The following is a 25,764-nucleotide window of genomic DNA, read 5'->3' as shown; positions in this document are numbered from 1 at the left end:
CACAGCTGCGCCTACTCTGCGCTGATGCCGGCTGACTTCCTTGTGGGCACCGCCTGGGGGCAGGACTGGGCCTGGGGTGGGGCCCACCTCCTGTGGCCCTTTGCCTCCTCTTATGGGAGCGGTTCACGTCCCCCTAGAGGCGGGCTCAGCAGAGCCTGCAACTCTGACGTCCCCAATGCCGAGCTTTTGTCACTGACACGCTGTGTGACCTTAAGCGACTCCCTTCATCCCTCTGGACGTTAGTTTTCCCATCTGAACACTGAGGCTAATATTACTCACTCTGCTCCCTTCGCAGGACTGTTTTCTAGAACAGATGAGAAAACGAATGGAAACCCCTTTTTAAGCCTACGCTGCTGACTCTCTGGAACCGTCTACAGTCGAGCAGGAGAAACGGCCCCAAGGCAGGAGCAGATCACAGTGTTCGTGTGTCCCCAGCACGCCCTGCCTCTCTCTGCAGGGCTGGCCGCGGCCCTCTCATTCCAGCTGCCCGACTTCGCTGCTCAGGTGTGCTAGCAAGCAGGCAGGCGGCCACCGGAGCCCATGGCGGATCAGCGGGGTGAGAATGGAGACAGGCTACGGTGGTGGAGGATTTTATAGTTTCACAGGACTACGGACAGACTATTGTTCGTTCTTTCAAGCGTGGCTCCCAGGGCGGAGCCCGAGTCCCTGTGCACACATGGGATCAGAAGAAGATTCCTCCAGGTCAGGGCTAGGTCCCCCAAGCGCAGGGCTAGCCCAGGCCAGGCACCAGCAGGTGGTCAGGAAAGGGGGGCAGGGAACCCGGGGGTGTGGATTGGAGCTGCCAGGGGAAGATCCGGGTTCTGAACTTGCTGGATACCTCTGCTTGTGCTGGGAAGACAGGGCACGTTTGCAAACAGTGCTGTTTCTGAGTCCCCAGCTAGAGGCACACGAGGCCTGCGCGGGGCACCCTGGAGGCCAGGGGAGGTGGGCCACTTACTGTAGTGCCTGGGCTCCTTGACGTGGGGCCCGGGCTTGGTGGACCCGGGTGCCCCCGGGGCCTGGCGCCGGCTCTGCAGGGCCTGGTAGAGGCCCAGGGCCCGGCGCTTGGCCTTGCGCAGGATGTGGCAGACGTACTGGAAGATCTCCTCGTAGCAGTCACCAGGCTCGGCGTAGCTGGCCACCGTGCTGGAGGACAGGTAACGCTGCCGCTGCTCCAGCATCAGCCGGTGCTCCCGCTGCTTGGTCTCCGAGAACTGGGTCGCTATGACAACGAGGCACAGGTTGATCATGAAGAAGGAGCCCACCTGTGACCAACGGGAGGAGAGGACAGGGACAGAGGGGACGGTGGGGTGAGAGGAGGTGGGGGCAGGGGCGGGAGGGTGGGAGAGGGAGACGGAGAAGGAGAAAGAGAGACGGGGAGACGGCGATGGAGGTGGAGGGACGGAGGCAGAGCGAGAAGCAGAGGGATACAGAGGCCGAAAGGAAGACCGGAGGAGCGGCAGGGGCGGATCCCAGACATGGAACCGGGAAAGAGAAAGCCAGAGACAGGGAGGTACAGACAGACAAGGGCAAGGAGGGACACCAAGGGAGAGTGAGACAGGCTCAGAGAGGACAGAAACGGAGGGTGTGGGAGGCACAAAGTGACAGGGGCGGGTGGAGACAGGGAGAGAGGAGGGAAGGGCGGAGAGCCCAGAGAGACGGAGAGGTACGGGCACAGATAGGGACAGGAAAAGATCGCTCAGGCCTTGCTCTGGGAGGAGGCCGGGGCTCAGGACAGCGGTGGCCCAGGCAGCTCCCCAGGCCCCCCTGAGGCCTGCTTCCAAGCCCTCTCCCCTCAGGCCCCTAGGCCTTGGCCACGGCTGCCCTCCCACCTGGGACATCAGCGCTGAGGGCAGGGAGGGAGGCACAGCCCCCCTCAGGCTACGTGGGCCCTGAGTCCCACCCCAGCCCTGCCCTCACTGTGGCCTTGACTTTGGGCCTCCAGACAAGAAAAGAGGAGCTTCCCTCAGAAAGGGCTTAGTTGTGCGTCTTTGTCTGGGCTCGGATGGGGTGGCGGGGAAAGGCTACCGGCTAGTGCTAGGAATTCTGCCACCTCGAGTCCCAGGGCCCAGCCCCAGGAGCCACCACAGGCAGAAGAGCCCCAGTTTCCAGAGGCAGCTCCTCCCAGGCACATGCTAAGCCTTGAACAGACTCTCGCCTGCCAGAGGGAGGGGGCAGCGTGTGTTTCACCCTCCGCCAGGCTGCCTGCCAGGAGGTTCCTGTAGGCCGCAGCCCCGGCTGCTGATCCCCCTTCCTTCCTCTCCCCCACAGCATAGCTGGGGAGCTGGGGCTCAGGAGGGGGGTACGGGGGCGGGGGGGCTTCCTGGCCCAGAGGACTCTGGGAAAATCCCCTGCCTCTAAAGTAAGAAGATGCCTCACTCATTTGCTCTCTCCGCATTTCCTGGAGACCCGCTCGGCAGGCCTGTGTGAGGGGCACGGGCCCTGTCCACTGGGATCTCACACCTGGCAGCCTCTACCCAGCCCGCCTCTGTGGCTGCTGTCCCTGGGTAACTAGGCAGCTCCCCATCCCCTCTGCACCTCCATTTCCCCATCAAAAACATACGGCTCGGACGAGCCGACTTCTGCAATCAGAAGGAGCCCTGGGGACCTGCGTGCAAAGGCCGAGGACCCCTCACCGGCTGTGTGGCCCAGGCCAGGCACCTCGCCTCTCTGGGGCTCAGGGTCCACACCTGGGAAACAAGCAGGTGACCCTGCGTGGCCAGGGTTGTGAGGGTAGCAGAACGGCACGGTCACTCGGCCTCTGCTCGCTGGATGCGTCCCAGCACCTGGAAAACTCACCATCCTCAGCCTCCTGCCAGCACCCTTTCTCCCGTGACAGGGCCACCCGGGGCCCAATAGTCGCAGCAATAATAGCAGCAGGGCACATTTATTGAGCATGTACTGCGTGCCAGGGGCTGTGCAGCCGCAGGCTCTGTCTCCTCTAACCCTCCCCAGGGCCCGTGAGGCAGGTGCCGTCACTGTTCCCCGCTTCACTGTGAGCTCAGGGAGCTAAGGGTCCTGCCCAGGGTCATGCTGGGTGTTACCAACCCCGGATTCCACCCCTAAGTCCATCAGGAGAAGCAGATGAAGCGTCCTCCAGCCTCTCTCTGGAACTCAAGGCTCCTCTCGCAACCTCGGTGGTTCACAGTTCCCCCCACTGCAGGATTCTGTCTGGCTTCAGGGTCTCTGTGAGGCGTCCCCTGCCCAGAAGGTTCTTCCCCCTCCAGCCTTTAAGGCTCAATTCCGGCATCACCTCCTCCAGGAAGCCTCTCACTTCCCCCATCCCTTCTCCAAGCCGGGTGAGAGGCCTCCTGTGGGCTCCCTCAGCCTCTTGGGCTTCCTTCTGTGATGGCTCCTAAGATGCAGTCTGGTACCTGTCTGCTGTAGCCCATCTTCCCCCACAAGACTGTGAGCTCCCAGGGGGCAGGGAGGGCCTGACTCACTGCTCAGTACCCAGCATGCGGCTCAGGGCCTGGCGCAGAGCAGGCTTCCCTGAATGTGCTAGGGAATGAACGAGCCAGTGGATGGACGGCAATGCTGAACAAAGCCTGGGTCCCTCCCTTTCTATCTAGGGTGTCTCCTCATGGGTCCAAGGCCCCAGCACCCCTAGGAAGGCATGGAAGCTAAGCCAACAGCGGGGGTGTCTCAGGTCAGCTTGTCCTGAGCCCCCAGGTCAAAGTCCCAGCAGCCCAGGATGGGGTGCTGCCCCGAGCCCCAAGCGTGCTCTCTCCCACGGCCAGGAAGCCAGAGATCCCAGCCCTGCAGCAGCAGGGAGCCAGCAGCGACTCTCCCAGGAGTGAATCACCTTGACATCTGGGGACTGTGCTATGGCTGAAGCCGCAGTCAGGCATGACAAGGTGGACGAGCTCGCTCTGCGGAGACTGTGCAGGGGAAGGTGGGAGGGGCCGGCCGGACAGGGGGCCCTCTCTGGGGGCGGAGAGAGCACCCCTTCATCTCCAGGTCTCCCCCACAAGACAGAGCTGCCCGAGAGCTGGGAGTCCCTCCGAGAATTTCAGGGAGTTCTACCAGCTCACAACCAGGCTCAGCCTCCCCTCCAGACCCTGCCCGGGAAGCAGCCCCGGGCTTCCGTTTCACAGCATCTCATCTTCCCGCCCCAGGAAACGAGGGAGGTGCTGGAGCCCTTGAGAAGCTTCCATCCTGAGGCTGCATCCCTGCTATGGTCATAAAAGAATGTATTCCCAGAGACTACGAGGCAGAGAGACACGCAGGAGCAGCGGGTGGACTTAAATGCCCAGAAATGAGAAATGAAGGCAATCGGGAGTGATGGAGGCCTCCACAGCCACCCCCGACGAGCTCCCTCAATCACCTGCTGCTCGGCTGCATTTAAAAACTGCCCCTCCTGCTCTCTCCCACTCAGCTCTCCGGGCTCTGAAGGGGCACCCTGGGGACTCCCAAAGACCCCCGCCCCCACTCTGGGGTCCCCTGGCCCATGGGTCCTTGAGCTTGCCCAGAGAGCCCCAGCTCCCCTGACACTTACTATGATAAGCAGGATAAAATAGATGAAGTTGTAGAAGGAGTGAGCATCCATCACGTAATACATGATCTCCACCCAGCCTTCCAGAGTGATCACCTGCAGCCAGGACAGAGCAGAAGAGGAGAGAGAGCGTGAGACGGCTGAGCCTCCAGAAAGGCGGGCAGCAAAGGGAGTGCCCCAGACAGAAGCCCCACCGCGTGCCGGGACACTCTACACACGTCCCCTCTCGTACTTCTCCCAAGGGCTCCACCGGGCAGACATCCTCATCCCCGACATGCAAGTGAGGAAACTGAGGCTCAGAAGGTCAGGACACTTGCCCAATGCCACACAGCCAGGAAGCAGTGGACCAGGGACTTAACCTGGTCCCTCTCGCTCCAGAGCCCCCCACCTTCCAGTCTTCCACACCAAGGCAGGAGGACTGGAAGCAGGGGGCCCTGGGCTGCGGCTCCAGCTCCCACCCCGGGCCACTCTCTGAGCCTCGGCTGCTTCTTCAGTGTGTGGGATTAACAGAGCCCACCTGGCAGGGTCGGGGCGCAGCTCAGGTGAGCCCGGGAGGGGGGCTGTGAGAAGCCTGGTGTGACTCTGTCCCCCATGCACTTTCCCAGAGAGGAAAGCAGAGGAGCCTTGGGCGAGACGAACGCTGGGCCCCCCCAGCACCGCGGTCTTGTTCACTTCTGGCAAATGCACAGAGCATTTGCCAGGTCACTGCCACCCACCCTCTCGGGGCCGAAGGGTCCCAAAACGCAGCTGCTGGGCTGTGATCACATCACGCCTTGCAGCTCTGAATTCTGTGACCCTGCTGCTCCCCAGAGCAAAGCGTGCCAAGCAGACCCCTCAGCGGCTTCTCAGCCACCGCCCTCTGCACCTGCCCCTTCCTGCCTCTGACGACAGCAGGAAGGCGACCTTGACTGAGCACTCACCGCACACTAGGCTCGGCTCGCACCATCTGGTTTATTCTTTTCAGCCACTCAAGTGTGGGGGGGGAGCTGTTATTACCCCCATTTTAGAGATAAGAAAACTGAGGCACAGAGGCATCAGGCAATACACCCGAGGGCCTACAGCCCTTTCTTCGAACGTCAGTTGCTCTGTCTCTAACATGGGCATGATAGTGCCTGTTGTGCCAGCAGAACAGGTAGATTTCAATGACATGGGTGGCAAACCCCCAGCACAGAGCCCCGCCTGCCAGGTGAAGCTGCTCACCCCACCCCTCCCCAGCCGCAGCCCCCAGCATGGCGGCCGGTGCCAGGCCCGAGGGCCCCACCTGGAAGATGACGATCCAGGCATAGCCGATGTTGTCAAAGTTGATGGCGCCCTTGTGGGGGTTGGCGCTGCCTGTGCGGCACACATTGTAGTAGCGGTTCCAGTTGACGCAGAGCCCACTGGCATTGAGGTCCTGGCGCCCCGCCCCGAAGTCATAGACGTCATCCTTGGACAGGCAGCACTCGCGGCCCTGCTCCTTGAGCGGGGGGATCTCGTGGCAGCCCATGATGCCGTTGTCCCCCGACAGGGAGCAGATGAAGGGCATCTCGTCGTCCTCCTCCGGCTGGTAGTAGGGGGGCAGGGCCACATCCCCTTGTCTGTCCACAGGTGATGGTGGGGAAAGAGGAGAAGGGGAGGGGTCACTGCCACACAGCATGGCAGGACTGGCCCAACATGCCACCATCGCCTCCAGGCCTTCGCACATGCTGTTCCCCCTGCCTGGGACACCCTTCCCCACCTCTGCCATGGTCACAAAAACTCCCACCTGCCCACTGTGGGCAGTTCCAGGGTCCCCACCACCACCAAGAGGGAGCCTTCCCTGGGGGAGCCTCAGGGAAGACTGGGCCCTGCACTCACCCCCATTATTGCTCTTGGGGAAAATGCACCCAACTCCCCTGGGAGGCTGGAGCTCTTTTAGGGCAAGGACTGAGTCTCAGCATCCCTAGTACCCACACACTGTTTGGTCGGCGCAGAGTAGGTGCTCAATATACAAATGCTAAATTTTACTGATGCAACAGATTAAGGTAAGATACCTTCCTGCCCCACCCTCTCCCATCTATGTGACCTTAGGCTGGTCACTTCCCCTCTCTGGACCTCAATTTCTTCATCTGTAAAACAGAGATGACAATGCCTGCCCTGCCCATCCCGTAGAGCTAATCTATGATTCACTGCAATCCCAATCAAAATCCCAACATGTTTTTGTCTATGAAACCTGGCCAGATGGTTCTAGGATTTATATGAACGGGAGAATAGTCAATACAATTTTTTAAAAGAATAAAGATGAGTGGAGCGCAGCCCTACAGGAGAACAAAATACTCTACAAGTACGATTATTATTACAGTGTGGTATTGCAACAGGAACAGAAAGATTTGTGGAACACCACAGAGCACAGGGACAAACCCAGGTATAAAAGAGAAATTAGTATATTATAGAGACACCTTTTGAGGTCCATGGAGAATGGAAGGACTAGTCAGTAAATGGTGTTAAGACATTTGCTATCCATTTGGAAAATTAAAAAGTTAGATCCTTACCTCACACCATAAACATGTCTTGAAGACATGGTATCAAAAGGAAAAAAGAATGTCTATTATCTCATCATTAATTGTTTATATTGATTGCACACTGAAAATAATAATATTTTGGATATATTAGGTTAACTAAAATATATCATAAAATTTAAAATAGTAAACTGGTGCATTAAAAAGCATAAATGCAGCAAAAATAACCACAAAAACATCACAAGAAAATATGACATATTTTTGTTAACTCAGGATAGGTAAGGCCTTCTTGTATAAGACACATAAAATCCAAAATCTATAAAGGAAAAGGTTGACAAGATTGATTATGTACAAAATTTCTATGAGACAAGCAATAGTATACAAAATAGGCAAACTTTTTCCATAAAGGGCCAAATAGTAAGTATTTTTTTGCAGACCACATGGTCTCTGTCCCAGTCATGCAACTCCACCATTATAACATGAAAACTGTCATAAGAAACAAGTAAACAAGTGGGAATGGCTGTGTTCCAATAAAACTTTATTTACGAAAACAGGCCGGAGTTTGCCATCCCCTGGGATAAAGTATTTGCAACGTATAAAACAGATAAAAAATAACCATCTAAAGCATATTAAAATCTCCTATAACTCAGTAAGAAAAAGAACCCACTTGGGGGGGAAGGACAAAAGAATGGAAAATTCACAGAAGAAATCAAAATGGCCAACATACAGGAAAAGATGCTCACCTCACTAATAACAGGAAAATACAAACAAAAATAACAGTGAGATCATTTTACATCCATCCCAACAGCAAACATTTCAGGGCTGATAATATTGAGTATGGGTTGAGTGCAAACACGCTAATACACTATTGGTGGGAGTGTAAGTTGACATGACCTTTTTAGAGGGCAATTTGGCAACAACATCCATTAACAATTAACATGTGGACATCCAACCCAAATACATATGGTCCCCTGACAGTTTAATAAAGGCACTACTGCAATTCAGTGGAGAAAGGATGGACTTCTCCATCAGTGGTGCTGGGACAATCGGTCATCCATATAAAAAATGAATCCTGACCCCAACCACAGGTCGTACTAAAAATTATTTGAAATGGAATATAGACCTAAATGTGAAAGATAAAAACAAGAAAGCTTCTAAAAGAAAACACTGGAGGACAGTTGGTAACCTTGGGTTAGGAAAGGATTTCTCAAACTGGATACAAAAAGCATACTAGGAAAATGATTGATATCTGGTCTTCATTACAACTGAGAGCTTCTGTTTATCAATCAAATGACACCATTAAGAGAGTGAAAACAGAAAAAGAACAAAACGAAAAAAGAAAAAATTTTTAAAAAGAAAAGAAAAAACAAAAAGTATAAAGGAACAAAAAAATTTTTAAAGAAATAAAAAACAAAAAAAAAAATAAAAAATATTTTAAAGAGTGAAAACAGAAGAAAAACAAAAAGAAAAAAAATTTTAAAGACAATAAAAGAAAAACAGAAAAAATATACAAAAGAACAAAAAGAATTTTTTATTTAAAAAAAATAAAAAACAAAAAGGAAAAAAAATTTTTAAAGAAAAAGAACAAAATTTAAAATATTAAAAAAAAAAGAGAGAGTGAAAACAGAAAACTTAGACTGGAATCAAATATTTGCAATATATATATATCCACCGAAGGACTCAAATCCAGAATATGAAGGTCCGCTACAAATTTATAAGAAAAAGAAAGGCAATCCAATTTTAACATGGCAAAAGACCATACAAACACTTCACAAGAAGATACACCAATGGCTGATAAAACACACGGAAAGGTGCTTATCACCACTAGTCATCAGGGAAATTCAAATTAAAACCACAATAAGGCACCATTGCACTCTCACTAGAATAGTAAAAATTAAAGGATTGACAATTCCAAATGTTGCTAAAGGATGTAGGGCAACTGGAACTCTTAGACTTTGCTAGCAAACATTTAGTGCAACCATCCTGGAAAACAGTTTGGCAAAACCTACTAAAGCCAATAAACATATGCACTCCCTTAACCCAGCAATTCCACCCCTGAGAATTTACCCAAGAGAAGGAATGGCCATATCCACCCAAAGACTTGGACAAGAATATTCATGAGCCATAGAGCCAAAGAACAAGAAACCACCCAGATCAACAGGAGAATGGAAAAACACATAGTGGTATATTCACTCAGCAGAATCCTCACAGCAGTGAAAAAGAAGGAGGGACTTCTCTGGTGGTCCAGTGGGTAAGACTCCTCGCTCTCGAAACATGGGGCCGGGTTCGACCCCTGGTCAAGGAACTAGATCCTGCATGCATGCTGCAACTAAGAGTCTGCATGCCACAACAAAGATCCCCCGTGCCACAACTAAGACCCGGTGCAGCCAAAATAAATAAATAAATAAATATTAAAAAAAAAAAAAAAGTAATCTAGAGATGATTTTTTTTAAAAATGAAAAAGGAAATACACAAGCAACAACTTGGATGAACCTCACAGACACTGAGACAAAGATGCAGACACAAAAGGTAACGGCCTATATGATTCCATCTAAAGAAACCTCAGAAACAGGCAAAGGGAATCTATGGTGATAGAGATTAGAATAGTGGCTACTTTGGGGTGAGGGGGAAGGTTACTGGGAAAGGGCAGGAGGGAGCCTTGCTGGGGACAGTAAGTTTCTCAGGGTAGATTTACAGGGATGTACAACCCAGGTAAAACCTCACTGAGCACTTAATAGCTGTGCCTGCTACTGAGTGTAATTTATACCTTAACCAAAAAAAGTATTTTAAAAAAATGGACACGGGGGCATACGTCGTTTTTTTTGAGATTTGCTTTATTGCGCTTCTTACAAATTGAAGGTTTGTGGCAACCCTGTATCGAGCACATCTATCGGTGCCATTTTTCCAACAGCATTTGCTCACTTTGTGTCTCTGTCACATTTTGATTATTCTTGTAATATTTCAAACTTTTATTATTATTATATTTGTCATGGTGATCTGTGATCAGGGATCTTTGTTGTTACTATTATAACTCACTGAAGGCTCAGATGATGGCTAGCATTTTTTGGTAATAAAGTACTTTTTAATTGGGGTATGCTCTTTTTTTAATACTATTGCACAATCAATAGACTACAGTATAGTGTAAACATAATATGCACTGAGAAACCAAAAAAGTCATATGACTCACTTTATTGTGGTGGTCTGGAACCAAACCCTCAATATCTCTGAGGAATGCCTTACATTTTGACTAGAAATTATGAGTCTAGCCATTGATCACAAAGATCGCAAGCATACACAATGCTCCCTGCAGGCTTGAATGTAAGAGCAAAAACTTGGAAACCATGCAAGGTCCATCAACAGAAGCTGGCTCACCAGCTTCTTATTCATTCGTGGAATAAGAAACACTGATGAAAAACACACTCAAGACACGCTGCCAGAGCAATTCTCATTTTTAAAACCTGTCTGGGGTGTAAATAGTCGTGTGTATGCATTAATGCCTAGACAGAATCCGCAAGAAGGGACCAGATGCTTTGCAGAGGACACCAGCCCAGGGCTCAGATTCCGGGCCCTGCCACTTCCTAGCTGGGTGACATCGTCCTGATTCTGTGCTCATCAAGAACACTGCAAATGACCATCTGGGGTCTCCTGAGGGGCTCATGTGCCTGGAAGGCTGCTTCGCACACACTCCCTGGGGGGCAGTCACGGCAGGCTTTAGAGTCAGGGGAACCCAGGTTCTAATTCTGTCTCTCACTTTGCCAAGCTGGGTGCCCTGGAGCAAGATTCTCCTCTCTCAGCCTCAGTTTCCTGGTCTCCACATGTTATCAAAAGTCAAGCATCACCTCCACGGCCCCTGTCACACAGGAGCGCTTCATCCTTGCTAACCAAGTAAATAAACTGGTCTAGAGATACCCAACAACGAAGAAAATAAACTCACAAGTGACATAATTTCAGACAGAGATAGTGCCAAGAAAATCAAGCAGGATAAGGCAGTAGAGGGTCTGGGGGAGTGGGGTGGTGAGGGAAGGCCTCCAGGATGAGGCGACATCGGGGCTGAGCTGGGATAATGAGAAGGGAGCCATGTCGGAATGACCTAGAGAAAGATCCATATGGGACGGAGGGGCCTGGATGAGACCTGAACCCAAAGCTGAGAGCTCATACCTACCCGTCTCCATCTTTGAAGGCCAGACCAGGAGAAGCAGGGTCGACCTCTCCTGCTGCCCCAGGCCCTGACTCAGGGGCCACCTCTTCCAAATGACTGACACAGTGAGGGCACCCCTGCCCCCCACAGGGCTCTTACCCACAAGGGTGCCCCGTCCCTGATCTACCCAGGTACCCTACTGTTCACGCCCACAGTGGTGGTCGGGTCAGTCCCTTCCCCAGGCTTCCCCCTGGCTCTCCAGCTTATCTCCATCCCCACAACCAACAGTCAGGCCAAGAGGGAGGCCCAGCCCATGCCTGTGCAGTGTCCTCAGGGGCAGGAACTGTCCCTCCTGCAGTCCTCGCTCCCCAGGGCCAGGAACTCCTTCTGCTGCGTCCTCGGCCCGAGTACGGGCTGGGCAAGAGCTGCCACTTGGATGAGTTTGTCGAGTGACAGGATGAATGAAAACGCTTTTTTACTTCAGTCTCCCTGGGGCCTGGCACACAGCAGGAGTGCACTAATGCATATTAGTGAAACAAAATGAAAATATAGTCATGTCCAAATACATATGGGCATGTATGTACACTGAAAGAGGCTGCTTATGCCTCGTCGCTGAGATTCTGTAGATGTCACATTTCTCAGACAACTCAATGCAACTCCTCCAAGAGCCAAAGCTTGATTTCTGTTTACATAGCTTTGGACAATCATCTCTCTGAGGAGTTGCTCACCCCACTGCTTTTAGACGCAAGTGGGCCACATGTGAGCTGACCTTTCCCTGATGACTCAGAGTCACTGATAGGAGTGTCTGTGCTGTAATTAGAAAGCCAGGTTCCACGTCTGCTTTGAAGGTTTTCTGTCTCTTTATTCCTTGTTGTCATCACTCCTGCTTGGATCTTAACTGCCCTTTCCCCTCTTGCCCGACCTCCTTCTCGTTTGCTGTTTCCACTCCTTCGGTCCCAATTCCCAAGTAAGTTAAAACTATGTGTTAAGTAAGAGTCACTAGGTACTGAATTAGCATCTAAGGGCCTATCTTGGACTGGGACTTTGTGATACCAATTTTGAGAGCTCAGGGGACTTTTGTGCTCATTCTGGTGTCCAGCCATTCGTGAGAGACCTACCACCAACTCACCTGGGCACATCCCTTAATCTCTCTGCACCACTGGAAATAAGGATTGGGACCAGGTCTCAATGTGGAGACCTTCCTAGCCCTGAAACAGTCAGCGCCACTGCTCCCCCAGCTAAAGCTGGCCAGGAGCCTGGGGCAGGGGGGTACAGGGTGGGGGTGGGACTGCACTCACATGGTGAAGTTCTCCTCCAGGAAGCAGCGGTTGCGCAGCAGGCCCGCCCAGAGCTGCACGCCGATGATACCGAAGATGAAGAAGACAAAGAAGCAGAGCAGGAGGACATTCCCCAGCATGGGCAGCGTGTCCAGGAGCAGGTTCACCAGGATCCGCATACCTGAGAGAGGGAAGGGTGGGTGAAGGGATGGGCAGACAGGGGCAGAGGTCCCAGAGAGGACAGAGGGAGAGCGGGGTTAGAGGCACAGAGAGGGGGCAGTGAAAGGAGAGGTGGGACATATGGGCAGGGGCTCCTTACTGCCCTCAGCCTGCTCAGTGGCCACCAGACAGACTTCCTCCTTGGTACCGGCCCCTCCTCCCAGAGGCCATGGAAATGGCTCTGGGCCCCACGACACTTCCACTAGATTCTGGGTGAATAGGCAGGCATTTATGGAACACCTTTTATGTGCCAAGTGCTTTTCTGGGTAATGCACAAATATGATCTCCTTCGTGAGGGTGGTAATAGTATCCCTATTTTATAAAGGAGGCAACTGGAGGTTCCTAGAACTGAAGCTACTCGCCCAAGGTCACACAGATAGGAAGCAGCAGGGTCTGGATTTAAACCAGGTGTCCTGACACCAAGTTAGCACTCTTTCCACAACCCCCAAGTACCCGAAGGCCTAGGACTGAGGCTGGCTCATCTCCTTATGCCCAGCACCCACCCAGGATGGGCACAGTAGGTGCCTAATAAGTGTCCTTCATCTCCGGGGCAGTCAGTGGTTCCCTGACCTTGCCAGGACACATCAGTACCAGCCAAAACCACCCTGCTGACCCGCCCACTGCATGATGGAACCAGGCAGAGCTCTCAGAGCCACCTACAGAAGAACCCTGGCCAGCCGAGGGACTCAGACCTGGCCTGATGCCAGAGGAAGAGGACTTTTCCTTTCCTAAGAAATAGCTGCAATGAACAACCCAAGCCAGAGTCAAAAGAAGAGAAAATGGGGAAATGGGAGTGGAGATAGACATCCCCAGCGAGGGTGACGGGGTGACTTGAAGGGGGCTTCAGGCAGGCATGGGAAGGGGGGCAGAACATGTGTTCCTGGGGAGGTCTGACATCCTGAAATGCCTCAGGTAGGGAAAGCCTGTGGAAAGCACGTAGCCTCTGATTTAGAGAGATTCGGGTTCAAATCCTCACCCTGCTAGCCTCTGGGACCTGTGGGACCTGAACCAGTCCCTTCCCCTCTTGGAGGATAAGGCCCCTCAGCAGAGGGGCCCAAGAAGACAACAACCACTCTACAAAGATTCCCCAGCTCAGGGCCCACACCCAGCTCTCAGCAAACTCCGGGGCTCCCACCCCACAGAGGAAGTGGAGATGCTCAGCTTCCGGCACTGCTCCACACACTTACCACCCTTCACGTCTGTCTCCCCATCCTTCCCCTCTGCCCCTCCTGCCCTGGGCTGACCCATCTGCACCCTCCATGCCCTCTCTCTCCCCGTGGGCTCAGTACCCCAGCTGTGAAAAGGACCCAGCTCTCCCAAGTCTGGGTGACATCATCTGCACAGCTTCAGTAACTGTCTGCATGTCACCCACTCCCTCCTGACTCCTCAAGAAGATCCAGCCAACCCAGTCACTGGAGAATCTGCAGGAATGCAAGCCCCAGACAGGTGGGTCACCTCTGTAGTTTTGCCCAGCTCCCTTTCCCAGTCCTATGAAAACAGCACCAATTCCCCCATTCCAGTCCTATGGTTTGGGTGGGCTGACATGGAGATCACATGACCTAGGCCTGGCCAATCAGCATAGCTTGTTCCTCTAGCCTCAATGATTGGTCCAGGATGGGCACGTGACTCCATCCAGGACCAATGAGAGTCTGCACTGAGATTTCTGCTGGAACTACAGGAAAAGAGATGCTCTCTTTCTGCAGAAGTTACAAGCTGGGAGGAGTTAAGCCTGGAGCTGCTGGGGCCATTTGCCTCCCGGGAATAATGCCTGCCTGGGGTTGAAGCCAGCCCAAGGAAATCAGAGCCCAGGACAGAGAGGGAGTGATTCCTGATAACACACTCTACAACACAAATCTGGGCATGTCATCACTATGTATGAAAATTGCTGGCACTCTTATCAGTTACAGAAGCTGTGGTTTGTGGACCCCTGGCAGGTTGGGGGAGGTCCCTGGAAGGACTACAGAAGGTCCATGAACCTTATGGAATTGCTATAAAGTATGCAAGTATGATGCCATGAATTTTTCTGGGAAAAAGGTCCACACAAATGTCTGTGGCCCCAAAGATTGTCAAGAGCTGGTGGGTCACCCTTGAGTGCACACCCCCCAAGATCCTGTGATTCCTGTGAACCCTGCCTACCTCTCTAGCCTCATCTTCCTCTCTCCCTCCCTCTGTCCCCAGTGTGCACCCTATGTCTAGCAATATCAAATTATTTAAAGTTCCATAAAGCTACCATGGGATTTCACACCTTCATGCTTTTTTACTCACGCTGTTCCCACTTTCTAGAACACTCTTCCGCCTCTCTTGTGCCTGGCAAACCTCTATTCAGCCACCACAGCTCAGTTAAGGATCTGCTTTCTCTCTGTGAAGACTTCCCATACCCTTTCTAACCCCATCCCTCTCTCTCCTGCTCTGGGCAACCTCAGCACCTCTGACCTAGCCTAGGATGTACAGTTGTGCCATGTACAGTTGTGCAGGTTGCATACTGCACAACCTTGGAGGCACCATTTACATCAACATCCAAACTTCTTCTAACCCTAGTGTGTAGTCATCTGTTTACCCTCCTGTCTCTTCCACTTGGCTCTAACCTCCTGGGGGCAGGGCCTGTGTCTGTGTCACCTCGGTGTTCTTGGAACCCAGCAGGTCCTGGCCCAGAGCAGAGGCTCAGCCAACATTTATTGAATGACTGCTTGTGAATGAATGATGTGCTAAGTCATAGGGAGGGAGTGGAATGTTGGAGAGGGGAGGATGGAAGGATGGTGACCAGGAGAACAGTGGCCCTGGCCAGATTTTTATTTATTCCAGGGGTGATGGCTGAGGTAGTTATTAATGAGGGTAATTATTTGGGATTTGCATCACGAGCTCTGTATGGAGTGATTTCCAGTCAATAATTAATGCCCACCCCCATCCTCCCTCCCCACAAAACTAGGTCAGCCTCCTCTTGGGAAAGGCAGTGGGGCTCCTTTGCAAGCTCCTGCTCTCCAACTGAGAGCAAGCCAGGGTGAGTGAAGGCTCAGTACCCCACCTCGCCACATCTGCCCCCCCCCCCACTGCAGGGTAGCCAGGGGGTGTGCAGAAGAGGGAAGCGAGAAAACAGAGCAAGCACCCTGCAATCCATCCAAATGTTAAGTCAGTTGCAGGCCTTTCTGATGCCCCATCATTCATTCACTCATCAAACACTCATAAATACTGCTGCATACCGGGCACAGTGCTGGGCACATGGGGAAACCAAAATCCTCATTTTTTTATGCCCTCATTTTTTACCCTTGCTGGTAGAGCTTTCAGTCTACCAGCAGGGGGTCAGGGGACCACAGTGTTGGGGAAAGGGACCATGCCTGGGCAGTGAGGGCAGCTCTAGGCACATTCCTGGAGGGGCTGACTCAAGCTGGGCCCTGCAGGATGCCAGGAGCTGTGGCAAAGGCACAGAGGGGTGACCATTCAGAGAGGGCATCCAGACTGTGCTTGGGGGTCTAAAGAGAGCGGGGCTCTCTGTTAGGTGGCTGGTCAGGGTGGTCCATGGGCAGATTTCTAAACAGGCCGAGCGCTTGATCAGCTCTGGGCTTTAAAGGGGAAGGAGTAATCCTGGAGGACAGGACAGAGGACAGGACAGAGGCAGGAGGCAAGCACGGAGGGCCAGGTGGCAGCTGTGAGAAGGGGTGAGATCAGAAAGGCCTGGAGGAGGCGGCTCCGCACCATCCCAGCCCCGCTTCTCCGTGCCTGTTCCCCGGGCCCAGCCTTTGTTGCTCAATTAATTACATTTCTCAGTTCTCCAGGACATTGAAATTCTGAAACGCTCCTGAGAACCTGCCAGGCTGGCTTCCCTGAATGGCAGCCCGGTCCCTCCTCCCCTCCTGCCACCCTCTGCTGAGCTGGGCCGCAGCTCACTTCACAGCCCCCCTGGGGCCCGGGGAGTCCCAGGGCCACTGAGCCACCACATAATTAGCTAATTAGGGACTCAGAACGAGTTCATCACTTCCGCACCAGGAAACAGGGGCCACGCGATTAGGGAGCCAGGAAGGACCCCGCGAGAGCCCAGCTAATCCTCCTTTTATGCCCACGGTCAAGTAAGTAATTAGCTAAGGCAAATCCGATGGTTCCACTCTGCCCTCATTTCCCCTGGCACTGTGTACAGGAGAGAGAGAGAGACAGACGGAAAGTGAAACAGAGAGAGAACTGTAGACAGAGAACAGAGATGGAGAGAAAGAGAGACAGAGAGAGACTGCCTTTAAGACCCGTCACCATCTGCCTCAGACCATCCTTCCTGCTCATCTCCCTCCACACCGTCCCCCAGCCAAAGCCTCCTCCTCCAGGCAGTCTTCTCTGATTCTCACTCCCAGATACTTAAGAAGGCTTCCTGCGTCTAGTTCCCCCATGGCTCTCCTTTCTCCTCTCTCAGGATGAGCTTACCTGGTTCTGCTCTCTTAGTGTGACTTTTCAGGCCTTCAGCCTGGGGTGGGGACCAGGTGTGCCTTGGTGAGGGCAGGCTGCAGGCGACCCATGAGCGTGGTTGAGGGCCCTGCTTCCCTAGTTTAGAAGGGAAAGAGGACCCCGGAGTCCTCAGAACATCCAATGTAGCCCCTACCCTGATGAACACCCAGAGCATCAACCCACAACAGGACATCTGGGTCCCAGTCCTGGCTGCGCATCCTTGAGACAGAGCTTGCCCTCTCTGGGCCCCAGCGGCCTCATCTACAGAAGAGGACGGTGGTTCCTGTCCAGCCTCAGGAACACCCCAAGGCCAGGACACCTCAGAGTGGGGTGCCCCCAAAGTTAGAAGCCTCCAGCAGCCCAACCACCCCCCTGGGGAAAGTGTAAATCCTCATCCCAGCTGCCTCCCATCCCCCACCCACAGGCCCCACAACCAGGCTCCAGTCTAGCCCCCAAGCCTCACACCCCGCGTCCTCCACGCCGCACCCAAACCTGCTGCTCAAGCCAGACGGCGGATGCGCCCGGCACCCCGACTCCCCACCTCTGCACACACTCTGTCCCACTCACACCGCCCGCCACTCTCTGCCACAAGGGTTCCTTTGCTATTGTGCTGCCAGGGGCAATGCCGGGTGCACTTCCCACGGCAGGACGGGGTCCATGCTGGAGTCAGACTGACCCATTTCCAGTCCCCGGGAAGCCCAGGTTCTGGGTCACCGCCGGGCCCTCAGAGTCGCCCAGAAGTCCATCTCTCCTCCATTTTTAAAACTCAGCTGCGTGGTCACCTCTTCTGGTCCCTAGGCTGAGCTCGTGCTCCTGCAATGAGCTGCCACAGCCCCATCCTCCCTCCATCGCAGCACTTGTTACACTGTCGGCCTTCATCACAGCTCTGCCCTCCTCTCCCCGCCGGAAACCAGGAGGGCAAGGCCCACCAGGGGTGTTCTGCATCCTCCAACCCAGCCCAGGGCCTGGCACAGCGTGGCCCCTCCAAGGAGGGCAGCTTGAACGAATGTAGGAGTGATGGTTGAGTGGATGGATCTGTTCAACAAATATTTAGTGAGGGCCTACTACATGCCAGGCACTGTTTTAAGCTCTAAGGATACATCAGTTTAAAAAAAACACACAAAAGGGACTTCCCTGGAAGTCCAGTGGTTAAGACCCCTCACTTCCACTGCAGGGGGCGAGGGTTCCATCCCTGATCCGGGAACTAGGATCCCACATACCACGCGGCACGGCCTAAAACACAGAAACACACACACACACACACACACACACACCCCAAATCCCCTGCCCTTGTGAAGCACACATTCTAGGTAGGGGTAGGGAGAGATAGGCAGAGAAACAGCAAACATAATAAGTAAGTACATTTCCTCATTTGTTGGGTGGTAAGTGCTACGAACACAAAAAGTAGAATGGGGGAGGAGATGGGGAGGGCCAGGCTGGGGCCGGGGGTCAGGCTGGTATAAAATGGGGGCCAGGGCTTCCCTGGTGGCGCAGTGGTTGAGAATCTGCCTGCCAATGCAGAGGATACGGGTTCGAGCCCTGGTCTGGGAAGATCCCACATGCCACGGAGCAACTAGGCCCGTGAGCCACAACTACTGAGCCTGCGCGTCTGGAGCCTGTGCTCCACAACAGGAGAGGCCGCGATGGTGAGAGGCCCGCGCACCGCGATGAAGAATGGCCCCCACTTGCCGCAACTAGAGAAAGCCCTCGCACAGAAACGAAGACCCAACACAGCCATAAAAATAAATAAATAAATAAACCCAAAAGTTAAAAAAATAAATAAATAAATAAATAAAAAATAAAATGGGGGCCAGGAAAGGCCACACCAGCAAGATGCGTAGAGCAACTGTGTGCACAGCTGGGGAAGAGCTCTCCAGGCAGGGGGAACCGCCAGGGCAAAGATGGGAGGAAATGGGGCTGCCTGCAGGTGACTGTGAATCTCTGGCTTCGACTCACTCTGAGTGTTGCGGGCAGAAGAGAGACATGGTCTCCTAGCTGCTGGGGAGAAAATGGACGGTGTGGGCCAGGGAGGAAGAAGGAGGCCCGTTAGGAGCCCCAGCCTGCAGGATGGTCTACAAACACACCTGTGTGACCCTGGCACATGCGGACGCATCTCTGGAAAGGGGGCCGGGCCTGTGGGCTGCATGGCCAGGAGGGTGACAGTGGCCACACGGTGGCTGCTTCCTGAGGGCACCCCCTGCCTTCCCCTGGGACAGAAATGGGGAGCACTGAGGGGGCGCCCAGGAAAGATGCGGCCCCTGCCCGGTGCCCTCCCTGCTGAGATTGCCTGGGCCAGACGCTAGGCTTCCTCCGTGACTCTCCAGGGTGGGGACCGGGCCTTCCGTCCACCTGCTCCTCTCCATCCCACCTGGCCTGGCCCAGCCATCGCTCACCTGCCATCCTGATAATGCACATCTGGCTGGTCCAGATGACATGGCAGTGGAGGGGGTCGTGGTTGGGTTCAGGAGACATTCTGAAGGTTGAGCCGAGGGGTGGGATGTGGATGCGGGCGGTAGAGAGGAGCCCAGGCATCTCCAAGGTTGGGGGCCTGAGACTAGAGGCACGGAGCAGCCCTCAGTAAAGATGGGGGTCCGCGGGGATGGGTGGAGTCTGGGGTGCATGGCGTACACCCATGTGAAGTCGCTTCGTAAGATCTCAGGTCCAGGGTTCAGGAGAGAGGAGTATGGCCTGGAGCGTCATGTGGGTAGCATCAGGGTAGAAATGGTCTCTAGGTGGCATTTAAAGCCAGGAGCTGGGGGAGATGGATGACAGGTGGGCAAACTGATGGAGCTGCTCAACCTTTTCGCCCCTTCTCGCCAGGGACCTCCCCAGACCAGACCCTCTGCCCTAAGGGAAGCTGGGCAGCAGCGAGGCAGAGGGCCCTGGTGGCGGTAGGGGGCCAGGAGGAAGATGGGGGTGTGCTTCCTGACAGGCATCTCCCCTGGGGGTCCGGGGTGCTCTCTGCAGACGGGAACGGTCAGCCCACATTAGCGGGGCCGCTCTGCCAGGCCAGCTCAAGCAGAAAGAGCCGAACTCGCACCAGCCTCTGCCAGGGGCACAGCCCGCAGCCAGGAGGAGGGGAGCCAGGCCCGGGGCAAGGGGCGCCGAGGCTGGGGTTGGCCTGGGGGATCCCCTCTCTCCCTGGTCTGGCCGGGTCAGCGGAGGGCGCTGAGCAGCCGGGAGAGGCCGTCTGCTGCTCCTGCCATGGCCAGTGCCAACTAATCAGGGGCACAGTGGGTACCGGGAGGCCAGGCCAGGCAGCATACGGCTGGGCTGCCGAGGACACAGCTACTGGCCGCAGCCCAGCCTGGGAGGGGCCTGTGGGCTGAAGAGGGGCCTCAGTGCCCACTCCTGAGATAAGAAACAATCCCCGGGCAAGGAGTCTGCAGCCCTGCACCCTCCACCTCAGGGGAGGCCTTGGTTTCCTCCCCAGGGCTGTCAGGGCTCACGCCCTAGAGGGTGGGCCTGGCCCTGTGCCACTGAAGGTCCTCCCCTCACTGGGGCCCCTGCTGCCCTCTTATTCATTCTTCAAACGTCCTGTGCCCCACTCCTCTCTGAAGCCTCCTCAAAGTATGTCGTTGGTGGCCTTCCCCTCGGCCCTGATGCCTCCATTAGAGCACACATCCCCCGGCCCAGAGCTCCTGGCTTGAGTGTCTGCCTACAGACACGGGGCTGCATCTGAGTCTTCTCCATGACCCCACAGCTGACCCAAGACCTGGCCCCGTTGCCCCTTAGTGGATGCTACTTTGGATGAACGGATGATTGGATGAATGGATGAATGAATGCATACACAGTGCCTCTCTCCCTTAATCTTGTGTCCTGTCCCCGAATCACTCCTTCCTGATTTGTAGAATAGAACTTGACCCTGGCGGAGGAGGTGGCGGTAGGCGGGGCTACCTTCACCCCACCCCCACCCCAAGCATCTCTCCTCTCACAGTCCCGGCTGCTCTTTTCTGTTCCCAAGCCAGGTTCTCATCAGATGTTCCAGCCAGATGCTCTCCCGCCCACCCCCACTTCTGCTGAAAGGCAGCAGCCCTGGGGAAATTGGGCCCCTCCACTGCCTCTTCTCTCTTCTCTCCCCACCTTCCTCCTTCCCTCCTTTCCTTTCTTGGGGGCTGCCAGACCTTTCTTCCTCAGGGCAGCTGGGGGACCCTTGTGGGATCCAAGGACAGACAGTCTGAAGTCCAAGGTCCTGCACCCCAAGTCCCATTAAACACACGTACAGAGTAGAAGTGCTGAGATTCTCATGCAAGCTCTGTTTCAAGGTCCCCCAGCCCCACTGCCAATAGATGAGGAGTATGAGACCCCCACGTGATCAATATACGGTGTTTGCACCTTCACTGGGCACCTTCTAGGAGCAGATGTCATAAGGATGTTTTGCTGCCCCACAGCCTAGCGAGGAAGGGCTGGGACCGCATTTTATGGATGGAGAAACTGAGGTCCAAGAGGTGGAGCCACTGGCCAAGATCCCAGGCACAAACCCTGGTCTAACTGCTCTGGATGCAGCAGTCTGTAGCCCCAACACTGGGACCCTCCCTCTGTGAAAAGGGCAGGGATGGGGCAGTTCACAGGGCACATGTTCTACACCTGGCGCTGCAGACTAACCCACATGAACGTGCTGTGTGCCATCCCCCTTGTGCAGACAGGGGTCCGAAACAAGAGAAGAATCTTTCCCCAGGTCCTGCAGCTAATTAACACAGGACCAAGCTTTGAATGCTGGCAGGGTGACTCAGACACCATGCTCTGCACTAACCATTGCGCCATCCTCCTTCCTGCCCTGACTCATCCACCTCGGGCTGCTTGGGGCCTGGCACCACGAGAACTCTGCGCCCTGACAGTGAAAGGCATTCAGAGGTCTGGGGCACACCATACTTGGGGGTAGATGGGAAGAGAAGGGGCCTTGAGGGCATTACTTCAGCCCACGGGGCCTTTCTACTTTGACCTTGGATGTGGGCAGGGATCTTTCCTGATGCCCTGCAGATGGAGTGGGCGGCTGAGATGCCTACACACTAAAAGGAAAGGAAGGAGGTTGTGAAAAGGAGCAAAAAGCTCTGGCCAGCTGTGTGGCCTTGGGCAAGTTACTCAACCTCTCTCTGACTCAGTTTCCCCATCTGTAAAGTGGGCATCACAATGGTACCAACACCCTAGGGCTGTTATGAAGGTGAAATGATACAGCCCATGTAAAGCATCTGATAAATTTTAGCCATTTATCATTATTAGGAAATCCCTAGAAGATGTGGAATGCTCACCTCCCACCTCCCCATGACATGCAGTCCTCTGCCCAGCCCCACTGTTCCCAGGACAGCCCCTCCTCTCCACCTTGGCACATGCAATTCCACTCCGTCTGCAGGGACCACCCTCCCCAGCCCTCTGTGTCCTTGGTGAGCATCTTCCAAAACCAGCCTCTGCAAAGAGGTCCTGACGCCCCCACCTTCCACCCCCAATGCTCCCAGCACCTTCTTCATAATAGTAGCGCCTATTGGCCACTTACTGCATACAAGGCTCCGTGCTAAGCTCTCTACACACATGAGGGCATTTCATCCTTACAAAACCATATGGAAATTGGTATTATTAACCCCATCTTATCGTTGGAGAAATAGAGGCCCAGGGTCCCACAACAGGCAGGTGAAAGGACTAGAACCAGGGCCTGTCGGCACAGAGTAAATCTCCAGTCCTGCCTGCAGCTGGGGCCGGACAGGAGCCTCACCCACAGCACTGTCAGCTCTGCCTCCCTGTCCCTGGGCCCTGCCCAGCCCAGCCCCATCCCAGAGGCCCCTGCACAGAGGTGGCTTCTTGCTGACCCAGGGGTTGTTAGTTGGATGGGGCTCCAGGAGGTGGGCAGGGGCCCAGGCGAGGCTCAGCATCCCCAGGAGCTGCCCCCGAGCTCCCCAGGCCTCCCTCCCAACCCCCTCCACAGACTGGGCAGGGGTGTGCAGTGGCAGGGTGCAGATGTGGGCCAGCAGCTCAGACTCAGCCGGCTCAGGCTTTAGCAGTAACTGCCCTAGTTTCTTACTGGAGAAAAAAGCACTTTTCATATTTAAATGGCTTGGCCAATGGGCTTTGGGAGGCACTGAAGCTGATTGAGGGGTGTATAGGCTGGGTGAGGCCTGGAGTCTGCCGGTGCCCGGAGGGGGCACTTTCAGAGATAATCCAGCCCCATCTTGCCAAGGCCCAGAAAGGGATAGCAACTTATGAAAGGTCACACAGCAAGGAACCAGAACCCAGCCTCCTGACTGGCAGTCTAGTGCTTCTTCCCTCCCTCCCCAACCTTCTCCCACGCACTATCTCCTGCCCTTTATCCACCAATGGTTCAGTGGCCAGGACAGACCTGGCAGGAGTAGGGTGGAGGGACATATTTTTAACGAGGTTCTGTAAAGAGCACCACGACTCCCAGGTGCCCCAACCATCCTGGACAAAGTCAGAACCACACATCTAATCAATCCCTCCTCCTCCTTTGTGCAAATAGGGAAGCTGAGGCCCAGAGACACCCAGGGGCTTCCCAGGTCACAAAGCAGGCTCCCTGCAGAGCTAAGAAGCAGAAATTACATTCCCTGACAACCCAGCTGAGTCTTCCTGGTTGGTCGTGTTTTTAAACTACTTTTTAAACTACAGGCAGCCGCCCCCCTCTCCACAGCTTTGCAATTAATAACCCATAATTTCACTTAGCCTAGTCCCAATTCTCTAGCCTGCCATCTAGTGGCCAAATTGAAAGCTACAGGCTATTGTTGAAAAGAAAGAGTCCCAGGGCAGAAGCGTCTCTAAAGATAAATAAATTGGAGGACCTGGAATGTTCAGGGAAACATCTAGGAAGAAAGAAGGTAACCAACCAAACTTCTCAAAGACACACTTCCAAGACTCTGTGCCCCCCGCCCATGCCACTCATTCCCCAGTGACTCTGGGCAGAACTCCTGGCACCTGGGAAGGACGCTGCCCCTTCTGTAAATGAGGGTCTGGATCAGAGGACCTGCTCCAACAGCCTGAGGCTCCTGTTAATCAAGTTGTTCATGAAGATGGATTTATCTTAAGGTCCCTTTCCAGGGGGGCGCATCGGTTATATTTTGGATCCTGGAGGGTTGTGCTTCCAGGTTCTGAGAAAGCAAGATTCGAGATTCATTTGTCAGCTGAGAGGTGGAATCAGCTCAGAGTGGAAACAGAACTGCCCACCTCAGGCCACTCTGGGCCTCCCAGCGAAGCCTATTAGAAGGAAAGAGGCCCCTAAGGAAAGACCCGAACTCCTCTCTGGGCCCTTGGGGCTACCCAGCCTCCAAAATCGGAACCTCCAGGAGCGCAGGGCCCAACCCCGCCCTTCTCCAGAGAAGTGAACGGACTGGCTCTGGGGACCTGGGAGCGACCCCTACAGCCAGGAGCGGCAAATGAGCTCCTCACGCGGGCAGCGAGAGAGGGCGAAAAGGGCAGGGAGGAGAGGCACATGGGCCCACACCCCACACACGTGCACACCCCGCACACGTGCACACACATATACATACAGCACATGGTCTCTCATAGAGACGGAGACCCTCACACCCACACGCGCGCACACATGTGCACAGGTGTACAGAAACCCACCCAGAGAGAGAGGCCCATACCCTGTGTGTCTATCCTGTGTGTCTATCCTGTCTGCCCCCCACCCAGACCATCTCTTCTGAAATGTCCTGTCACATCGCTGCTCCCATGCCTGTCAGATCCCGAGACCTGACGGGAGGTGCAGGATGCAGGATCGTGTACAAACGCCCCTGTGTGACCCCGACACATGCACCCGCATCTCTGGAAAGGGGGCCGGGCCTGTGGGCTGCGTGGCCAGGAGGGTGACAGTGGCCACACGGTGGCTGCTTCCTGAGGGCACCCCCTGCCTTCCCCTGGGACAGAAATGGGGAGCACTGAGGGGGGCACCCAGGAAAGATGTGGCCCCTGCCCGGTGCCCTCCCTGCTGAGGTTGCCCAGGCCAGACGCTGGGCTTCCTCCGTGACTCTCCAGGGTGGGGACAGGGCCTTCTGCCCACCTGCGCCTCTCCACCCTGCCTGGCCCGGCCACGGCTCACCCACATTACCAGAGCAGTCCTCTGTGTCCACTCCTTCACTTCTGCCAGGTGTTTCTAAAACACTCCCTTGCCAGGTCAATCCCCACACTCCGCTGGGTCTCAGCTCAGACTCCACCTCAGGCCCCCAGTGCCCCCCACTCTGCCCCTCCCTGCACCCCCATAAGCTCCACATGCCCGGCACCCTTCCGTCTGAGCACTGACTGCACAGACTCGATAAACTTGGCCAGCGGGTCCACTTCACACCTATTTACTGAGCGCTTTCCACACACCAGGCATAGCTCTGGGCACTGAGGGAACAAAGTCTGCCTTGTGGTCAGTTTCCCAGTAGGAGGTGGCACCTGAGAGAGAGGAACATGCACCCCTGGGGAAGGTGGGCTGGTTAGAAACAGGCTCCAGTTTAGTCCCTGCCACTAACCTGCTGTGTGACCTTGGGCTGGTCATGGCCCTCTCTGGGTCTCATTCTCCACATTTGTTAAAAGGGGTAAAGATGGTTTTGAACAAGGTAATCTTTAAGGAGACTTCTAGGCTTGGTGGCAAGTGGGAAGGACAGAGACAGTCTGCCACCTAGGATGGCCTCTCTGGATGTCCCTTCCCTGCCCCCGAGGGAGTCTCCCCAGGACAGTGGGAGGGGCAAAGGTGATATAGCTGAACTGCTCCTCCCCCCTCTCCCACAGCTTTGGTTCTCACCGCTCACC

General features: G+C 54.5%; 1 protein-coding gene across 1 annotated transcript in view; it reads right to left on the bottom strand.

The window, feature by feature from the left end:
• Positions 1–25,764, bottom strand: part of CACNA1I (calcium voltage-gated channel subunit alpha1 I) — a 115,365-nt gene that overhangs the window by 38,253 nt on the left and 51,348 nt on the right. The window contains exons 6-9 of the mRNA XM_059934866.1: positions 12,409–12,568; positions 5,757–6,072; positions 4,499–4,591; positions 959–1,265 (exon numbers count right to left, since the gene is read on the bottom strand). Of these exons, the coding sequence (XP_059790849.1) occupies positions 959–1,265; positions 4,499–4,591; positions 5,757–6,072; positions 12,409–12,568 (876 nt within the window). The remainder of the gene's footprint in view (positions 1–958; positions 1,266–4,498; positions 4,592–5,756; positions 6,073–12,408; positions 12,569–25,764) is intronic.

This window comes from Balaenoptera ricei, chromosome 10, assembly GCF_028023285.1.
Source record: "Balaenoptera ricei isolate mBalRic1 chromosome 10, mBalRic1.hap2, whole genome shotgun sequence".
In the NCBI taxonomy this organism is placed as follows: Eukaryota; Metazoa; Chordata; class Mammalia; order Artiodactyla; family Balaenopteridae; genus Balaenoptera; species Balaenoptera ricei.
This window is presented reverse-complemented; position numbering and strand designations above follow the sequence as displayed.